The sequence below is a fragment of the Panthera leo genome, chromosome E1 (assembly GCF_018350215.1).
Source record: "Panthera leo isolate Ple1 chromosome E1, P.leo_Ple1_pat1.1, whole genome shotgun sequence".
Taxonomy (NCBI): domain Eukaryota; kingdom Metazoa; phylum Chordata; class Mammalia; order Carnivora; family Felidae; genus Panthera; species Panthera leo.
Genome location: NC_056692.1, coordinates 55,982,525 through 56,001,893, shown reverse-complemented (window position 1 = coordinate 56,001,893; position 19,369 = coordinate 55,982,525). Strand labels below are relative to the sequence as shown.

The 19,369-nt window shown below is 60.3% G+C and overlaps 2 protein-coding genes and 1 long non-coding RNA gene across 9 annotated transcripts in view; 2 read left to right on the top strand and 1 right to left on the bottom strand.

The window, feature by feature from the left end:
* Positions 1 to 4,455, bottom strand: LOC122207258. 3 transcript variants are annotated; one of them, XR_006196735.1, is made up of 7 exons: positions 4,370 to 4,455; positions 3,797 to 3,965; positions 1,733 to 3,205; positions 1,443 to 1,526; positions 771 to 879; positions 566 to 666; positions 1 to 486 (listed from the first exon to the last, which is right to left on the bottom strand). It is a non-coding gene; the product is annotated as an uncharacterized LOC122207258 (long non-coding RNA). The 3 variants fall into 3 exon arrangements; XR_006196736.1 differs by having other exon boundaries at positions 2 to 666; positions 1,733 to 2,966; positions 3,073 to 3,205; XR_006196734.1 differs by having other exon boundaries at positions 2 to 666.
* RNF157 (ring finger protein 157) overlaps positions 1 to 6,670 on the top strand; it is a 96,097-nt gene extending 89,427 nt beyond the window's left edge. For 4 of the 5 annotated variants that reach the window (XM_042917254.1, XM_042917248.1, XM_042917253.1 and 1 more), the window contains one exon: positions 3,962 to 6,670. In XM_042917254.1, the coding sequence (XP_042773188.1) occupies positions 3,962 to 4,080 (119 nt within the window). In that variant the 3' untranslated portion in view covers positions 4,081 to 6,670. Of the gene's footprint in view, positions 1 to 2,253; positions 2,295 to 3,961 lie in introns of all 5 variants that reach the window. The other variant, XM_042917251.1, reaches the window with a different exon arrangement.
* A 1,237-nt stretch (positions 6,671 to 7,907) lies between these two features.
* FOXJ1 (forkhead box J1) lies at positions 7,908 to 12,593 on the top strand. The gene is made up of 3 exons (XM_042916955.1): positions 7,908 to 8,011; positions 8,543 to 9,208; positions 11,005 to 12,593. Exons 2-3 carry the CDS (start codon positions 8,711 to 8,713, stop codon positions 11,758 to 11,760), a joined length of 1,254 nt encoding a protein of 417 aa, XP_042772889.1. The 5' UTR covers positions 7,908 to 8,011; positions 8,543 to 8,710; the 3' UTR covers positions 11,761 to 12,593.
* Positions 12,594 to 19,369: the final 6,776 nt, after the last annotated feature.

Sequence of the window (19,369 nt, the reverse complement as noted above, 5' to 3'; positions counted from 1 at the left end):
GAGATTTCCTGAGAAAAAAATATTTGTCAAAATAGATGAGTCCCTGTTCCACAAAAAACGGGGATGCTTCTGTGGCAAGCATTATGAGGAGGAGTCGTTTTGAACTGGCATCCTGGGGCACGAGTCGGGAATGATGACATCTCTGTCCTCTCTGCCCTGTGTCTGTGGCAGCTCACTAGCAGCCATCCTTCTGCTAGGCTCCTGTCTCCCTCGAGGGGCTCCCCCTCACCCCCGTTTTCTGGCAGAGGGGGCTGCCAGGCACGGTTTTAGCCAACCATGCTGGTGGAAACTGACTTTGTTCCTTCCGCTCCCTCCGCCTCCTGACTCTCTCTGGCCAACCTGCTTGTTGATATTTATTCCACTTGCGGGACTGCGGGAAGCCGAAAGGACCCCCGGGGTTCCTTATGGTGCTCTCAAGAGCCAGCGCGCTGGGATTAAGCTAGGTTCACAGTCCAAGCCAGACGTGCAGCCAAATGCCCGTGACGCCTGTCGGGAGAGCGACTCAGGTAGAGGCACGTGAGGTGGCCCCTTGTGCCCTCTCACCACAGGTCTCAAGGGCTCTTACAGGAGAGGGAAGGCGCATCTGCTTTCTCGGCCAGATGTTCCTCTGGTTCTACCGTTAGCATCACACTGGTAGCAGCCTGCTGGGGAACTCTCTGGAAGCATCTGTTGGATTAATAACGGGAGTATCCGCTTTGGTAGGTCCAGTGGAATAAATAGGCCTCTTCGCGCTCAGCTGTTAAGTCCAAACCATCCTCTGGGATACCCACAGGCTGGCTCAGCTCCGTGTCCTGCGGCCACCAGGACAGCTTCTCAGGCACTTGGTCTCTGCTCGAGTCGGTTTCCCTCTCCGGGTGGCGCCACTCCCGTCGCGGAGGGCTGATGAGAAGCGGAGCCAAGGGGAGCATCCCGCGCTCTCCCCGCCCCACATGCCACGCTCCCCATGCTCATGTGTGCTCTGCCGGGAGACCCGGCCCGTGGCGAAGACCACGCAGGTCCCCGTCCTCACCACTCCTCTCCCACTTGTGGGAGTGTCACTGAGAGGGCACCCGTGGCCTTCCAGCCCTTCTTCCCCTAAGAAGCTTCTGGGCCTTCTTGGGCTCCAAGACCAAGGGGGTGGCATGTTCTGAGAGTGTTCTAAAAGGTCTCAAGGGGAGGGAGCCTAAGTTGACTGGTGCAGGTGGTGAGCAGGTTGGGACCGTGAAGCCATGCTGAGTGGATGTGGCTCCAAGGAATTGGATGAAATACCACGCAGGTGGCAACGTAGTGGCCAGAGGACCAGTGACAAGTCTGGGTAGAGTAAGTGATAAGGTTCTGGGTAGTGTAGGTGATAGGGGGGGAAAAAAGCCAACATAATTTGGGTTTGTTAGTGGAAATAGAGATACATTGTTAAATGACCGCAGCGTGCAGGAGGGGACATATCCAGCGAAGCACAGCAATACCGGCAAAAACTTGAAATCCAGTTTCCTCCTGTCTTCAAGCCTCATAACCCGAGGCTGAGATGCACCTAGGAGACTTCATATTTCCTAGACACGAAGGAGAAATCTGAATTAGGTTTCTCTTTCCCCTGGAAACTCCACGAGACAATCAAACTGTCAGAGCGCCTACATTTAATCAGGGGCTTGGTAGAGCTGGGAAAGGGGTGTGCAGAATTCCCCTAAGTGTGCTCCCCAAATCTACCTCTAGAGGTCTCTCTGCCCTCCTGTTTCCCATCCTCTAAATGGGAAGGCACCTTGATCTGTCGCCACGACAGATTTTCAGTCAACAAGCTCCAGTTTCTGGCTGAAGGGCCGGACCCAGTGGGAGCATGTGTCCGGGAAGCCCCGTCTGCGAGCCGGTTGCCCTCTGCAGCGAGGCTCCCCCTTTGCACATGTGACCCGGGAGCAGCAGCAGGGTTCTGCTGAGGGCCCCTCGGAGTCCTTTCGGGGGGAAGGGGGGGAGCAGGAAGGGCACCACGTGACTGCTGCTAACCCTCCCCTCGCCACGGAGTGAATTAAGAAGCCGGCGAGAACAGATCCTTCAGGTCTGAGTGCTGAGTCTATTCCGGCAGGATCGGTTCCAGGCCCTGGCTCAGGGTCCTAGAGCGGTGGTCTGTGGCAGGCACTCGTGCGAATTCAGAGTGAGGGCGGCCTGTTGGTCCGGTGTTTCGTGGCGTGCTGGTTGGCGGCGGCGGTGGCGTGGATTTTATTTTGTGCATGCATGTGTGTCTTCTCTCTCGTTCACCGTTTGCTTTTGGTCTTTCCTACCGAACAGCCGCAGTTCCGGAGTCCTGCCCCATAAACATTGAGGAATAGGTATGAGATCTACCAAATTCTATAAGTGAACAAACAACTCATTGTATTTGGGGGTTCCTGACTCAAAGGGCAATCTTGCCTTCTGTCCATCCTGTCACACTGAAGAGAGCCTCCCTTAGAGGAGAATGCACTTTGGCCCATGTCCTAGACTCCAGGGAATCGAAATCTCCAGCTTCCATCTAGATTCGAGAGACACCGCGAATTTTCTGTTCCACTCACTTCTCTGCCCCAGGGGCCCCCCCTCCGCACACTGCCGCCAGAGCCTTTAGATGGCTGATCACACCAGGGCACTTCCGGGAGATACGCAGTTTCTAGCTACTCAGTCCTAGTGTGCGGGCCGTGAAAGGGTCTTGGGCGGGCCCTGGCGGGAGGCTGAGCCCCTCAAACACGAGCACAGTGAGCCTCGGGCCCTCCCTCTGCACCGGCTCAGCCCGGCCTGTCCCCTGCATGAGTCCTCTGAGGGCCGGGCCTGCCCAGGAGAGCTTGCAGTCTGACGGAGGAGGCCGAGGGCCTGGCGGTTCCCTCGCCGTCTGAGGTGCACACTGTGGCCGCAGTCGGGCTGGGGGCACCACCTGGGGGGCGCAGCCTGGAGGTCCGCGGGCCCCGTGGAGTCAGGTCTTCCCCGGGAGCTTCTGTGTCACGGGGAGCTTCGCACTGCGCTGGAGGGCGCCCCTGGGAAAAGGCAGTCGGGGCCAGCACGAGAGTTGAGGGGAGACCCCAGGGAGAGAAGACGGCAGCCTGGACAAGCCGCGCCCTGCTCTGCACACTCCCGTGTCACCTTGTTTTGTCGTCCCAGCAGCCCTGTGAGGAGAGCACTCCGCTCCCATTCGATGGGTGGGTGAATCAAGGCTTCCGCCCAGGAGCACGCGGTCAGTCCGTCAGTCATGAGCCAGGAGGGAAGCCCAGGTTTTCTGATGACAGACAGGAGGTAGTGACGGATGAAATACAGAGCACAAAGGACGGAGCAGCCAAGAATGGGCTTCTAGACCAGGCAGCCGGTGCTCCTTGTGCAGGAGCCGTGGCGGGTTTGGGGGAGGACAAGAGTTTTGTAGGTGCCGCCTGGGCGACCCCAAGGCTCTCGAGCTGGTGTCTCCCGGGGTTGATGGTGACCCCAGAGGGCTGCTCGGGTGGACAGAGATGAAGAGCAGCAGGTGGGCCCGTCACACCTGCGCGCCCCCCCCCCCCCAACCTTTCTGTCCCTGGCACCCTGCTGAGCAACCAGCCCCGTCCTGCCCCTCCCGGCTCCCACGGCAAACACTGACACCGAGCCCAAATTAACACGCTCTTCTCACTCCCCTCCACTGCTTCCTGCCCTGGGGAAAACCTCAGCCCGACCCCCCATACCATCTAGGCAAACTTCAAAACAAAGACACAGAAGTGGATTGCAGGGCAGGTGCACAGAACGAGAAATACCCTGTATGTTCTTCTCTGCAGTCCATGGTGGCCGTGACTGTCCCTAGCCCATTAGGACAGGGACAGCCCCCTGCCCCCTGGGTGCCCACCTCGCCCGATTCTCTCTCCTTCGCTGTGGCCTGCACACACATGGGGGTCTCAGGTAACACGCGTCCTGCTAGCTTCCGTGCCGAACTCCTGGGCTATCCTGCTGGAGATCCCATCCGGACCTGGCCGGGGGTCTGGCTCCTATACCCTTCTTTTCTCTTCTCCAGGCACCTGGCAGGCCGATGACAACGTCGGTCGTCGGCACACACAGCGCCCGCGCTTACCCTCCGGCAGCCTGGAGGACCCCCAGGACAGGCCTTGCGTGTGGGGTCCTTTGGCCGTGTGAGAGCCCCAGCCCGTCCCTGGGCTCCCTGCCACCCTCACGTTCCATCCCGGCCTCACTGGACTGCTGGCCTCCTCGGCGTCCTCAGCGAAACCTCGAAGACTCTCTACACCCAGATGCAAGCTAGACGTGGAGGTCAGCCTGCCCCCGCTCCCGGCCCGGTGCCCTCCGTAATCCCCACCCTTCCCCACCCAGAAGGAACTGGCAGCCTCCTCTCTCCTCGCGGGCCAAAGCCTCTCAGTGAACTGCAGCTCATGAGACCTCTTGCAGAGACTCTCTGGAAGGTACCCACCTTGACCTTCAGGTCCACGGGCTGGTTGCTCCTCGTGCATCTTTTTCTCCTTAGGGGGCACAACCAAGAAGACCTGGAGTCTTGGCAGCTTCATTACAAACACCCCTCTGGCATTTTCTGGTCTCTGGAACATCTGGTCTGGTCACAGAGCTGGTCCCCTGTGCCTCGTGCATCTGTGTGCTTAGGAAGGAGGCCTCGAATCTGAGCATCCCCCAGTTACGTGATGACCCTCGGGAGGGTTATTTAGGAGCAGGTGCGTTCATGAAGGCCTGGGACTCCATCCTAAGGTGACCTTTCAGAAAACACATCTTTGACCACCTCTGTGCGCCAGGCACCTGTGTTAGGAGCTGTCGGATGTTCTCACATTCCCTCACCACAGCCCGGTCCGGTGGTGTTCTTCTATCTGTTGTCCCTGTCCCCACCCCTTTTTGTCAATAGTTGAAGAGATAGGCTGAGAGAGGGGTGGAACAGTGATTCGCAAGTCGGTGCCCAGGAGTCCCACAGGAAGTGGCACACGTGGAGCCGGGGCCTCCCCACCCCAAGTGTTACCCTTCCCTGCCTCCCAGACCTGCCGAGCCTGAGCAGGGGAGGGGGAGGCACTCCTCCCGCAGGCTCCTTAGAGATTCAGAGATTCTGTGGTTCAGATCATATGCACCACCCCCACCCCCACCCCCGCCACCTCTCCTCAGCCCCGTGCGAGGCATGTCAACAAAAGTCTAAAACAGCGAGGCCGGGCTGTAAGCTGCTGGGAGTTCCTCCTCTCTGGACAGTGTTGTCATCGGTGGCTCCGCACAGTTCTTGCACAGATGTGTCTGTTGGCTTTGGGAAAAGGTGGTCTCTCAGTGGAGCATGAGATAGGGAAGCAGAGTTAGATACAGCAATTTATGAGGCCCAGAGACCACAGAGCCTTTAGGCTCTGACCATCACGATGGCCTGTCTTTGTATTTGGAACTGTTACCCTGGAAGAGCCTTTCAGGGTCGTCTCCAACACCCCAAAGTGAGCCCCGTGCCCGGGGAATCCTTCACCCCTTCCGTGTGGCTTCTTTGCACTGCCAGGCGGTGGTGACCCTTGCCCGGCCTAGTGGTTATGGCTCAGGTCCTGCCCTGGTGGGGGGAAGGCCTGCTGTCCCAACAGACACGATATGTGAGTCGTGCCTGAATCTAAGCTTCTGTCTTGAGTCCCCATGTCCCCCTCTCTGAGGCCCTGCCGGGGCTTCTGGACCCTGCTGCTTCAGGCCCGACTCCTGTCCTTTCCCCCAACATCCTTACGGCCCCTTCTGCGGTTGAGGTCAGAGCAATAACCCCACTGCCTGATTTCCTTGAAGTTTAAGCCCCAGGGAGTGGGGATCTTCCCTCAGCCGGGGGTGGCGGCCCACAGCCTCCCTCCCCTCTCGGCAGGTAGTATTCACCGTGTGGTGTTACCCAAGATGAAGGAGATGTAGGTAAATAGTTGCCACAGTGGCCAGGAGCCCCGAGAGAAAAACCATTATCATCGCCCCTCCTGGAGGGTCTGTGTCCTTCCTTACAGCACAGGCTGGGTCCTCTCCCAGCAAGAGGCTCAGAAAGATTCTTTAAGGTCTTGGTTCCATAATCAAGACATGCCCAGGTCAGAAATGGCCCTTTCGCTCCTGTTTCTCGGACCGATCCCTCTGTGTCTCTGTCACTCTGTCTCTCCTACCTCTTTGTTCTCATTTGGCTCTGAGGCAAGCAGAAACATCCCATCCAAAGGAGCTGGTCTTTAGTCAGCTTGATCAGGGAACAGGGCAGCTCCTGACCCTGCCGCACCCAGTCCGTCATCCGGAGACAGTTGTGTTATGAGCAGTTGGCCCAGTGAGGATGGGATGGGGCCTGGCCTCTCGCACAAGGGCACGGACTTCTGGAGGCCTGTGGCTTCTCCTGCCAACTCTGGCCCGAGGTCCCCGTGGCCTCCAGGTGGTGTGCTGATCCCGGCCTCGTGGAGCCTTCCTTCCTTCCCCACCCAGCTCCACCCACTGGAGTTTATGCCCGCACTGGGGCATCTCCTGGGCATAGAGCCGCACACTTTGAGCTGTCTCACCTGGGGAGAGTTGGTGTCCTGTCCACCTGATCTTGGCATGCTGGTTGATCACTTTGCTTTAGGACCTGCACACCTGGTGTGTGCAAGTGTGTGTGTGTGTGTGTGTGTGTACTGTTTGTGCCATCTGTGTACCCCTCACTCCCTGGAGTACACTCGTGGGCACACTACAGTGGGGACATCAAGGATGCAATATTTATGGACTGCTGCATGATTCTTTAAAACGAATAAAACTGTTTACAAGGGAAGGAGAGCTATTAACTGTGTCCTTGGCTCATTTGTGAAAGTTTCTGTCCGACTTTCTCCAGCACTCAAACATTTTTCCTCAAGAGAATCTCCAAATGGCGGAGTGGGGGAGGCAGAAGGTAGGGAAAGACCTGCTCCGCGGGAGGTGGGAGTTGAGGGGCCACCCTGAGGACACGGGCTTCCCACTCCCTGCCCTCCAGCTTCTGGGCGGAGGCCTGAGTATGGAGCCCTCACCCCACCCTCACCCTTAAACCGGAGAACTTCCGTCACTGCAGCTCCTCAATAATTGAAGAGCAGGAAAGCTGGTGACCGGCCAGGGACCAGGAGGAGGGGAGGAAGCAGCCCCTGGTGTCCCCCTACCTTTAGTCCATGCCACTAGAAAGTTGGTGAAACGAACGGGGCGAATGACCCTGCTAGGAGAATTCCGCAAGTCTGTGACCTCTGTGAGTTTCACTCACCGGCTTTGTTCCCTCAGCTATCTGAAAAGGAGGGAGAGCGCTTCCGCAGAAGCCTCTGGAAAGTCAGCTTCCGGGAACCTTGCCGAATGCAGGGGTGGGGAGGGGGCCGCTTACCGGGAAACCCTGCTCGCCTTGGTGTGCCTGGGATCGGTGCAGCCATTGCTGCGGGCCTGAGCGGCAGGTGGCATCGGAGAGTCAGACCTGCCCGCGGGCACCCAGACGACACTCAGGGTCGGGAGGGTGGGAAAGGGCACAGAAACGTGAGCCCAGAGGAGAGGAAAGGAAACCCCAAGCACACGATTCCCGAGCCTGAGCCGGCTCCCAGCCTCCCCAGCCTTGGCCCCCGCGCCCCCGGCTCGGTCCGCGGAGCCGTGGACGCCCGGAGCAGCCGGGACAGGAAGGGAGCGAGGGCGGGAGCGCGGCTGCGCCGGCGGACGGCTCGCGGGCGTGCCGGGGGCCTCGGGCGAGAGCCGCGCGCTTCTCCGAGTCCTGCGCGGGGCCCTCGGGCGGGAATGCGCGGAGCCGGGACGCGGTGGCGGGTAGGGGGGCCGGGTGGCGCGGGAGAGGGCGGCAGAAGGAGGGAGTTCGATGAGAGTTACCGCCAGAGAGAGTGGCTAGAGCCCGCGATCTCCTTAGAAACGCACTGGCCAATAGCAGCAGCGGAAGCTGTTTATGGGGGCGGAGCGTCGCCATGGCAGCAGAAGAAGCCTTTGCAGCGGCTACTTAATGCCGGTCCGGGGGCCACTAGCGCTCAGAGAGGCGCCGTCGGGCGGGGGGGCGACAAGGGGCGCTGGCGAGGCACTCGAGCTGGGGACAGAGAGCCGCGGGGGGTGGGAGGAACTTCTTCCAGAACCTTCCTTTGGCCCGGGCTGCGCTCTGAGCCAGGTAAGGGACTGAGACGGCTGCTGGCCGCGGGAAGGGAGGGTGTCTGTACCAGCCCGCTCTCCCATCCGTCCTCGAGTGAATTGGTGGATCCGGGAATGACATCTGAGTTTGGGGGACACTTACTTCTCGCCCCCTGTAATTCCTATCCTGTTTCCTTCCTTCCCCGTTACCCCCCATCCTAATATCTCTTTTCAAAAATCAGACGACTTCCGCGTCTCTGGCCTCTGCCCTCCTGGGCTCCCTCGCCCCGTTTCCATTTGTTGTGAGAGGGTTGATCTCCCGCTCTGGGGGAGAAGGTGATAGCCTCGGATACCCAGTAAAGAAAGTCTCCTCTAAAACCTCGGAGAGGAAAAGAGTGAGATGGACACAGCGGGGGTCGGACCCCAGGGCACTGGTCCTGTTTCCCAGACCTCGGCCAGCAAAGATCCTCCCCAGCAGCGGGGACGATTTTAGAGGAGCCTCCCCCTCCTCGCACACACTCTCCCATCGAGGGTGGGGAAAGTGCTCAGCTCCCGCCGTGGTCCTTCGCAGGAACCACACTGGTCTTCCGAGGAGGCGACCCCCTGGTCGCGGGATGGAAGCGCGCGTCCGGGAGGCCCTGTAACTGGAGCCGCGGGAGTCAGCGGGCCGGAGAGCGCGGCGGGCTACCCCCGGCTCAGCCGTGGATGTTGACCGCCCCCTCGGAGGGTCCCCGCAGACATGGCGGAGAGCTGGCTACGCCTCTCGGGTGCAGGGGCGGCGGAGGAGGCGGGGCCGGAGGGCGGCCTGGAGGAGCCCGACGCCCTGGACGACAGCCTGACCAGCCTGCAGTGGCTGCAGGAATTCTCCATTCTCAACGCCAAGGCCCCCGCCCTGCCGCCGGGGGGCACCGACCCCCACGGCTATCGCCAGGTGCCAGGCTCGGTCGCGCCGGGGTCGCCCCTGGCGGCCGACCCCGCCTGCCTGGGGCAGCCGCACACTCCGGGTAAGCCCACGTCGTCATGCACGTCGCGGAGCGCGCCCCCGGGGCTGCAGGCCCCGCCCCCCGACGACGTGGACTACGCCACCAACCCGAGTGTGAAGCCGCCCTACTCTTACGCCACGCTCATCTGCATGGCCATGCAGGCCAGCAAGGCCACCAAGATCACCCTGTCGGCCATCTACAAGTGGATCACGGACAACTTCTGCTACTTCCGCCACGCTGATCCCACCTGGCAGGTAGGGGAGGTGCAGGTGGCGGCCGCTCCCTCCCCACTCACCTCCTTTCTCCCCACGCGGGGCGGACTGACTGGACTTAGGTCCCAGGTCCGCACGCCGAGTAGGCCCGCTGTGCAGGCAGGGCCCCAAGGGAGGAAGGCCGTCGAGGAAGGACCTCAAGGGAGCCCAGTGCTTGGAACTGCCCCTCCCTTTGACTTCAGAGAGAGAGGAGGGAGGAGGTTGAAAGGGCTTTAGAAAGGATGCAGACCCCAAAATTCATGGGGAAAGCACCTGTCGCTCGTCCAGCAGACCCAGCCCAAAGATCAGGGCCAGATTATGCGCGGACATGGTCCTCTAAGAGAGGATGATGGACTAAGGGACACATTTTTGTCCCAAGTCCTAGAATTCCTAGACACTGCCCTGCCCGAGGACAGTCTGTCAAGGCCCAACTCGGGATGGGATGCTGGAGCATGGCCCCTGCCAGGCTCTGCATTCTGTCTTGTTGCAGCTGGCCAGTGGAGGTGGGCTGGGGGTGGGGGGACATGGCATGTGAAGGCCAGCTGTGTCCCCCTGGAGGGACTGCGGGGCCTTCCTAAAGTAACCTTGCTGCCCCGGCCCCTCACCCAACTCCTCCTCAGTTTCCTGCCTCCTGTCCTCCCCCTCCTCTCAGTCAACCTCCCCGGGGGGACAATTACCTGGGCCAGGTGCTTTCCACAGGGGCTCTCCCTGCCGCACTCACTGGCTTCATGTTCCAAGTCTCCGGAACCTGGCACAGAGCAGCCAAGGGGCCCGAGCCTCCATGTAAACATCCCAGCCTTACTGGGGGGCCACTACCCACCCACCTGCTCTGCCTTCTGGGCCCTAAACCCCTGTCCCCTGGCGTGGTTTGGACAAGACTGTGCACCTAGGAATGAACAAGGCAGAGTGGTGATTTGAGGCCAAGCAGATATGAGCCTTCCACTTTAGATCAGGGTCTAGTTGGAGAGAGAGGCCCCAGAACGCCCAGACTCTTCCCTGGGGCACCCACCGGGAGCAGGCTGCAGAATCCCGGTCCCAGGCCATTCCACACTTGCTGGGGCCCTGACTGGGGCAAGTGTCATTTGTACCCTCGATGAGAAAGCAGAGACCCCCCCCCCCTTCTCTCCTCCCCCAAGCCCGTGAAGCTTAGGCCTCGGGACTTGGGCGTCAGGAATGAGTGCTGTGCTCCAGGCTGGGTAATAATCAACTGAGGCCTCATAGCCTGCGGCGGGGTGGGGGGGGGAGGGGCCGAGCGGGGAGGGCAGGCCAGCAGGGGCTCAACAAACAGGGCAAGGCATCAGATCCCCCCCCACTTCATCCCTACACACGCTCAGAGCACACACCCTCACACCCTCCACAGCCCAGCACTCCCCACCCCCACCTTTCAACCCACCCACTCTTCACAAACAGGGCCCGCCAGGCCCAGGCCCAGGCCCAGGCGGAGTGAGATGGCCGTCCAGGCCCTGGGGGAGCTGAAGCCTTTGGCCAGAGACCGCAAGCGGTGGGGTAAGGGAGGGAGGGCAGGCCGGGGTGGCCCTGAGAGCCACCCTGCGGCTCAGGGCTCGGATGACTGAGCAGGCGGATATCCCGGCAACAGGGAACAAAAGCCCCCCGGCCGCACTCCTGGCCGCCGGTGCCCTGTGGCCTGTGTCCCAGAGCCACCGGTCAGAGCGCGGTGTCCGTCCCTCCTCCCCTGCGGGCAGGAGCACGAGTCACTCCCCCCCCCCCCCATCGCCGGCCCTTCCGGCTCACCCAGCCGACCTCTTTCTCTCCTCTCCCCCTCCCTTCCCCGTGCCCAGAATTCCATCCGCCACAACCTGTCCCTGAACAAGTGCTTCATCAAAGTGCCTCGGGAGAAGGACGAGCCCGGCAAGGGGGGCTTCTGGCGCATCGACCCCCAGTACGCCGAGCGGCTGCTGAGCGGGGCCTTCAAGAAGCGGCGGCTGCCCCCGGTCCACATCCACCCGGCCTTCGCCCGCCAGGCCTCGCAGGAGCCCGGCGCCGCCCCGTGGGCCGGGCCGCTGACCGTGAACACCGAGGCCCAGCAGCTGCTGCGGGAGTTTGAGGAGGCCACCGGGGAGGCGGGCGAGGGCAGGCTGGGGCACAAGCGCAAGCAGCCGCTGCCCAAGCGGGTGGCCAAGGTCCCGCGGGCCCCCAGCACCCTGCTGCTGACCCAGGAGGAGCAGGGCGAGCTGGAGCCCCTCAAAGGCAACTTTGACTGGGAGGCCATCTTCGAGGCCGGCGCGCTGGGCGGCGAGCTGGGCACCCTGGAGGCCCTGGAGCTGAGCCCGCCGCTGAGCCCCGCCTCGCACGGGGACGTGGACCTCACCGTCCACGGCCGCCACATCGACTGCCCCGCGACCTGGGGGCCTCCGGTGGAGCAGGTGGCCGACAGCCTGGATTTCGACGAGACTTTCCTGGCCACGTCCTTCCTGCAGCACCCCTGGGACGAGAGCGGCAGTGGCTGCCTGCCCCCGGAGCCCCTCTTCGAGGCCGGGGACGCCACCCTGGCCGCCGACCTGCAAGACTGGGCCAGCGTGGGCGCCTTCTTGTAAGAGGCCGGGCCCCGCCCCCAGCTCTGGACAGTGCCCGCGTCAGGGCCCAGAATGCACCCCCCCCCCACCCACCCACCCGGCACAGGCCCACGGACACCCTACCGCCCCGGGCAGGGGCTGGGCCAGGTCTCCCGAGGCTGGCCCCACGAGGCCCTGCGGCCCCCAGCCCGGGCTGCCTTCAGATTCCAGCCCAGGAGGCTGAGAGCCGAGGCCCAGGACCAGAACTGCTGCCTCCCCGGCCCCCGGCCGCACACACAGTGTTTCATTGATCCTCCTCTTTCCTGCCCCAGGGACGGGCTCCGGCCCCGCACAGTGGGGGCTGCACGTGGAGGGGCGCTGGCCCGGGCTGGGGAGCGACAGTACAGGGCCCGCCCCTGGGTGCCTCAGCTACGACACCTCTCCCTCCTCTCCCGCTGTCCTCCCCAGGTCTCTATCCAGAGAAAGATCCCAGGTACAACAAATGCTAATTAGGTGACAGCAAATTAACCCCCTGGAGGCCCCTCCGGGCAAAGCCTCCCCCTGGGCCTGGGGAAGGAGGGGGGAGGGGACAGAAGGCAGAGACGGAATGAGGTCGGGGAGCCTGGTGGGCAAGGAGGTTTTCTAAGGCCTCTGGGGTCTTTGCCTGGCCCCATCCCTAGAGGTGGGGGCAAAGAGTGTAAATCCCTAATCTTTAAGGCAGAGAGCAGTGGGGGAGTTGGGGTTCTGGGGGTTGGGGGCAGGGGCAGCTGAGCTGCAGTGGGGAGGGGACAGACAGACTAATGTAGTGAGTGTAGCTGTAGCTGAGGCTTAACTGGGAGGGATGGAGCTTGCTAGAACCTCTGGGACCAGGAATGGTGGGGGGGGGTGGGGGGGACGGATCGCCCGCATCCCTGCCCGCGCTTGCTGGGGGGGGGAGTGTCCCGCTCTCCCCTGTGCCCCTCAGTCTGCTTCCCACATCCACCCTCCTGCCCTGTGGGGCAACCTAACCTTTTTCATGGAAAGTTATTTACAATAAACCATTTTTAAAAATAAAATTTTTAAAAATCTGAAAATGGACCTGCTTGCAACTTTAGGAGAAGGCAAGGGCCAGTTTGGGAGGAGGGGAATGGCTGGGAGGAAGATGTGGGGGCGCTGAAGGCCTCCAGAGTGCCCCTTGATGAACTCTCCGTGACCTCTGTGTCCCCTGGGAGGAAGGGGCTGAGAGGCAGTCCTCAGGGGTCCCCTCCAGCCTGGGCCTCAGCACCTCAGTCTGCACAATGGGGAGAATTGCACCCATAGTCCCCGGGGAAAGGGCGACAAAGGAGACGCAGCCCCCTCCCTGGCCCTGGGGACTCACAAGGGCCAAGCATGCCCAGGGACACGCTCACATGTCCCTGACCGCGAGGGCCTGCCCGGGCTCGCCGGCCTGAGTCTGCGGTCCTGGCCTGGGCCTGTCTCCAGCATCACCCTCCCTGGGTCCTCTCCTGGAGGGACAGGGTGTGAGGCCAGAGGGCCCCAGCCCGGCATGTGCTCACCCAGCCAGGCGCCTTCCCTCCCGGGCCCAACGCAGGCTGGAGGAGGAAAAGGCCACCAGGGGGGTCCCCCACGAGGGACCAGCCTGCCGGAGTCCTAATGGGGAAACTGAGGCACGGGAAATGTGTGTTTGGGTGACGCACAGCGGCACCTTTCAGTCCCTCCCCCCAGCTTTGTCTGGAGCCCACCTCTCCACCCAGCCCCCTCCCACACCCGGGGCACAAACGAGCACTGTCTCGCACAACCCTGCCCAGCCTCCACAGACCCCTTTCTCCCGAAGCCCCTTTCTTTCCCTTCTCTCCAATCTGGCTCTAGGCCAACCTGGCATTCCCTGTGCTAACTTGCGGCTTTCACTTGCTAATTATTCCAAATATTTCGGGAGGGCGCACACACTGTTGGGCCAGGGGGTTGGGGCCTTCCTGAGCCTAGAAGCCAGCCCACCCCGGCCCCACAGCAGGCTGAGGCGGCTGCCTCCACTGAGACTCCCTTCACCCCTCCCTCTCTCTCCCCACCACCCCCACCAGCCTTCCTAGCCACGGTCCCCAGTAGAGGGGAACAAGGGGGCCCCAGCCTTCTCATTGACCCCCAGGATCAGCCTCCAGTCCTGGCCAAAAGGGAGTACACTCTGGATTGACAGGTGGGGTCGGACCAAGGCATCAGCAATTTTAAGGGTCTCCAGATGTTTCCAATAGAGGGGCTGGGCCGCTGAGCTTCACAAACTCTCCCCTGGGGCAACAGGCTGCGGGGAGAGCCCGATCCATCCCTGCTCTGGCCCTTGGCTGGGTGGGTTTTTAACCATGTTCATTTACCTCCTATTTATATATAAATTCAATGCAATCCCAATCTAAATAGATTTCGCGCCATGTGCCAGTAAGTTACAGACATGATGCCCTGTTAGCACTGAATAGCGTGTATTTCCTTAGAACAAGGACGCTCCCATGGAAGCCTAGCGCCGCGCCCACGGCCAGGAAACCAGCGCTCAGGGGTGATCCCTCGAACCCTATTCAGATTTGCAGATTGCCCCCCTGCCAGGCTCACACTTGCACTGCGTGGTTCTATCTCTCTCGGGCTGTGTGGCTTGGCGCCCTTGACTCAAGCTCTCCCAGCAGGCTCCTTATCTCCTCTGACCCCCACCTTTGAGGTGAGAAGCCCCTGAACCACTTCGTGGGGACAGCGCCTTCCCGAAGCGTTCGGTCTCCAGAGGCACCACCTTTCCCCCTGCCCTCCTTCCCCCATGGGTCCCCCAGCCAGGAATGTGATGGGGAGGAGGCAGGCAGGAGCTCAGACCTTGGGGGCCCTCCCGTCCCTGCTCCAGCACATCCTGTTCCACAGGACGGCCCCCACCCCCACCCCCTCCAGTGACTCTCTAGTGTCTGGAAGGTCCCGGGGCTTCCGGAGCACCTTGCAGTCCTGGAGCAAATGGGCCAGGCCCCCTGCAGAGCTGAGGGCAGGACTGTCTACGCCACCCCCATCCGGGCTCCGCTCCGGGGACCCACACCTGCGGAAGGAAGACAGCCGGAGGGCTGGAAGGTAGGGAGGGGAGAGAGGGCTGGGGGAGAGGCGGTCATGAGTCAGGCGCACCTCCATCCCGGGCTGAGGCCCAAAGGTAAACAGGTGTATTTGGACTCCTGGCAGGGGGCAGTGGGCTGGCCCGCGGGGCAGGCCCGGGCCTGTCGGGGGTGGGGATGTGGCGGGGAGGCCTGCATTAACAATGGGGTGGCAGAGTGGCCCCAGGTCCTGCTGACACGGTCTTGTGTGATGAGGAGGAAAATACAGGTGACAAGGAAGGGGAGGACCCTGGGGAAGGGCCCGGGGCTGTGTGAGGCCACCCATGCTGGGGGTGCCCTGAACAGTGCGAGCCAAAGACATGCGAGGAGCCCCTGGGGGTGAGGGGGTCACCTTCCTCTGGAGGCACACGTGTCTGTCCCCGTCTGTGGCTCCCAGGTGGGACAGGTCAGAGCCGCTCCGATGGGAGTGCTGGGGCCTGGACTTTCCCTGAGTGTCCAGAGCAGGCAGGGCCCAGCTGGAGGGCACTGTCCCCCAGAAGCCAACCAGCCTGAGTGGCAGGGCAGGGAGAGGAAGGTGCACAGTAACCAGGGGGAGTGACGGGGCCCAAGGTCTCACTGCTGCCCCCACCCCCAGCCCAGCCCCGTCACCCTAAGGCTGTCGTGAAGCCAGGGCGGCAGCTTGGGGCTGAGCCCCAGACCCTCTTTCCCTTCGAAGGAAGGAGGCGGAGCTCTGGGGAAAGTCAGGGCTCCAGGAAGTGGGGAGGGCAGGCAGTGCGCCTACCCACCCGCCCAGCCTCCCCCCGACAGGCTCCCCCAGGTATGGGGGAGAGGGGCAGGGGGAGGGGAGCTCCCACCTACTGTTTGTGCAGGGAGCGGAGCTCTGGCCCAGAGGCTGCCCAGTCTCCTTTGCCCGCGGCCAAGCCACCGCCGCTCTGTCCGTGGGCCTATTCCCACCCCCAGTCCCCCTGCCCCCCTTCGTGCCTCACTGGGGCACTAAGCCCCTCCTCACCCCACAAGGCATCCCTCGTCCCTCTAACTTGCCCACCGCGAACCGTGGCCCTGTGTTGGCAGGGCAGGCAAGGGGGGGGGGGGCGGAGTGGGACCCAGGCCCTGCCTCCGCTTTCAGCCTCAGAACCCACACGTCTGGACCCCTCTGGGCAGATAACCTGTCTTGCTCATTCCTACATTTGCAGGATCAAGGACAGTGCCCAACTTCTCAAATACTGAGTGAATGTACTGGCAAGGCAGAGGGATACAAGGTAGAAAAACACGCCAGGAGCCTTGGCGAAAATATTCACTGCAGACAACGCACACCTAAGGGGTTCTCCTGCGGCTGGGGGTGAAGAGGCCCCTGAGGCCCCCAGGGTACAGAGACAGCAGGGGGAGAGCCCTCAGGCCAGGGGGATCTTTGAGAAAAGCCCCATGCCACCCTCTTCTGGACGTGAGGAAGAGGCTCCTTTGTTGAGCCTGTGGGTAGGGGTGGGGTAGTAAAAGAGGTGGGGCCCTGAAGGCCGGCTGAAGCTGAGTGGGGTGTGTGGCAGCTGTGAGCCAGGTGAGGGAGAGGGGAGCCTGGTAGCAGGAAGGAGCAGGAGGCAGAAGAGGCCTTGGCTTCCTCCTTCTCTTCCGCTCAGCCCCTCCCCCACCGGGGGCCCAGGTCCCGGGAATGAGAATCACAGGAAGCCCAGAGACGGGGCTGGTGTGGACATCCTGGCATTCAGGGCTCCCCCACACCTGTTATTACCCCATCTAAACCCACGTGGCGGGCAAACGGGCCTCTTGCCTGTTCGCGCCCCAGCTACAAGGTCACCAGGACAGAGCAGTGCCCAGCTCAGCTGTCCCAGCTGCCCCGGTGCACCAGGACGGGGTCCTGGGGCCGCTGAGCCCGACACCCCTGGAGCCCGGGAGCCCCCAGAGCCTGGTGTTTGGTTAAAGATTAACCTTGGCCTGGCGGGAACTGCCTGGGCAGCTGGGCAGGGGCAGGCACTGTCCCACAAGGCCAGGCAAAGTCAGGACCACCAGTTCAAGGTCAGTTTTGGAGGGAAGGGGTGGGGTGTCGGGGGTGTGAGAGGGTGGGCCTCACAGAGGGGCCAGGACTCAACCCCCATCCACGTTCCCTGGGTCTCTCTAGGCTCCCTACTTCCCGTGTGGGTTTTATTGAGAGCGAGGGACCTTGAGGGTCTCCCAGCCCAGGAAGGAACCCGAATCAACTAGGTCTGACCCCCTCCACACAGAAAGAAGCGGGTCATTAAGGGAGGTCAGTCCCCACCCCTCAAAGGCTCCTCAAAGACTCCGCCCCTCTGGCCTAGGGAGCTCTTGTCTGAAGGAAGAGTTCGGGAGAAAATCAGATGGGGGAGGAGAGGGAAGGGAGGGGGAAAGTGTTCCATGTGGCACGGACATTGAGCGGGCTCAGGGCCCTCTTTTTGCAGAGGAGAAAACTGACTTCTGCGTTCTCATCCCTGACTCTGGAGTTGACTGGCCCGGGGAGCCAAGCGAGGGGGGGTGGGGGGGTGTTTAGAACCAGGCTGATACTGCAGGTGTCAGTGGCCATTGTGTCCCTTCCCCCACGCTTCCTCCCCAAACTGATTGTCTCCCTAACTCTTTCTGACCCACTGATTTGGGGAGCAGGGTGGCCTTGTTGCCGTGACCTCTGATTTCACTCCGAGAGGCAGGCAGAGTCGTTTTCTCAGGACCCCAGTCATCTGTTTCAGGATGGGAATTTTATTCTCAGAGCTTTGCTCACAGGGTATGGTTCCTTTTCTGAGAGGGCGCTCCTGAAACCCTCCTTCCTTACCCAGAAGCCTCTCAAGCACCCCTCACCTGTGCCACGGGCACCTCAAAGTCTCCATACCCCCCGGCCTGAGTCCCCACCTTCCCTGAAAGGCTTCCTTCCTGCCACATTCCCCACTCTGGGAACGATGGCACCAAGCCCACCTCCCCTCTCACTGGAACTCCTGGTGTGGCCATTTCATTCCAGCATGTTCTCCAACTAACAGCCAGTGGATCTTTCTTTTTTTCTTTTTATATAAGTTTTAATTTTTTACCATAACGATACATGTGCTTCTATTAAAAGATCAGTTTTATACATTTTTTTAAAGATTTTATTTTTAAGTCATTTCCACACCCAACACGGAGCTTGAACTCACACCCCCAAGATCAAAAGCCACATGCTCTATGGACTGAGCCAGTCAGGCACCCCTTAAAAAAAACCAGTTTTAAAAAGAGTTATTTACAGAGTGGGGCCCCTGGGTGGCTCAGTCGGTCGGGCGTCTGACTTCGGCAGGTCGTGATCTCACGGCTCATGAGTTCAAGCCCTGCACTGGGCTCTGGGGTGACAGCGTGGAACCTGCTTGGGATTCTCTCTCTAACCCTCTCTCTGTCCCTCCCCGTTTGCACTCTGTCTCGCTCTCTCTCAAAAATAAACATTAAAAAATATTTTTAAAAAGAGAGTTATAGAGCATGCAACTCCTGATCTCAGGGTTGTGAGTTCAAGCTTCACATTGGGCATGGAGCCAATACTCAAAAAAAAATTTTTTTTTAATTAAAAAAAAGATTTGGGGGGCACTCGGGTGGCTCAGTCGGTTAGTATCTAACTCTTGATTTCGACTTAGGTTAAGAACGCAGGGTTGTAGGATCGAGCCCCGTGTCAGGCTCTTCACTGAGTGTCTGCTTAAGATTCTCCGTCTTGGGGTGCCTGGGTGGCTCAGCCGGTTAAGCGTCTGACATCAGCTCAGGTCATGATCTCACAGTTCATGAGTTCAAGCCCCGCACCGGGCCCGGAGCTGGCTTCAGATCTTCTGTCTCTCTCTCTCTCTGCCCCTCCCTACACTCTCTCTCTCTCTCTCTCTTTCTCTCACACACAAATACATTTAAAAAATAAAATAAGATAATTTTAAAAAAGGATTCTCTCCTTGTTAAAAAAAGATTTGGATATGTCAATTATATCACAATAAATTTGAAAAAAAAAAAAAAAAACCGACTTATTATGTAAAAACAACAGGGGCTCCCGGGTGGCTCAGTCCGTGAAGCATCTGACTCTTGATCTCAGCTCAGGTCTTGATCTCAGGGTGGTGAGTTCAAGCCCCACGCAGGGCTCCGCACAGAGCATTGAAGCCTATAGACATACATACATACATACGTACAAAGAAATCTCCTGCCCTTCAAGCAGTAACTTCTGCCCCAGAAGTAACCGTGACCGCTTTTAATCCTTCCACTTGCTCGAATACGCCTTGCCATCTTTCTAATTAATACTTCCAGCACTGGATTTTCAGCTTATCTAGACATTATGTGCTGGCTTCTTATGTAGCTCATGTCCATTCGCCCATGTAGTCAGGTGTGGGGTTAAGCAGCCAGAGATCACATGATGTTACAAGGTCCCTCCCACTGCTCCCTGCTGAGCCAAGAGTGTGCTCTAAGTCCTTTTCATGTAGGATGTAGGTGGTCCTAAGTGCCTCATTTCTCGTCAGTTACTTAGTTTTCTGTTCCCTTATGGCTAAATCTTCAACAAACGCTCCAGAAGGTCTTACAAATCCTTCTCAATACTATTCTCTTCTCTGTTAACACCTTTTTAAAAATGGATTCATTTACTTTAAGTACACTCCACAGCCAGTGGG

Coding starts and splice junctions, on each gene's coding strand:
- FOXJ1 (XM_042916955.1), top strand. CDS start 8,711: ATGGCGGAGAGCTGGCTACGCCTCTCGGGTGCAGGGGCGGCGGAGGAG. Junction 9,209..11,004: donor ACGCTGATCCCACCTGGCAG/GTAGGGGAGGTG, acceptor CCCCGTGCCCAG/AATTCCATCCGCCACAACCT.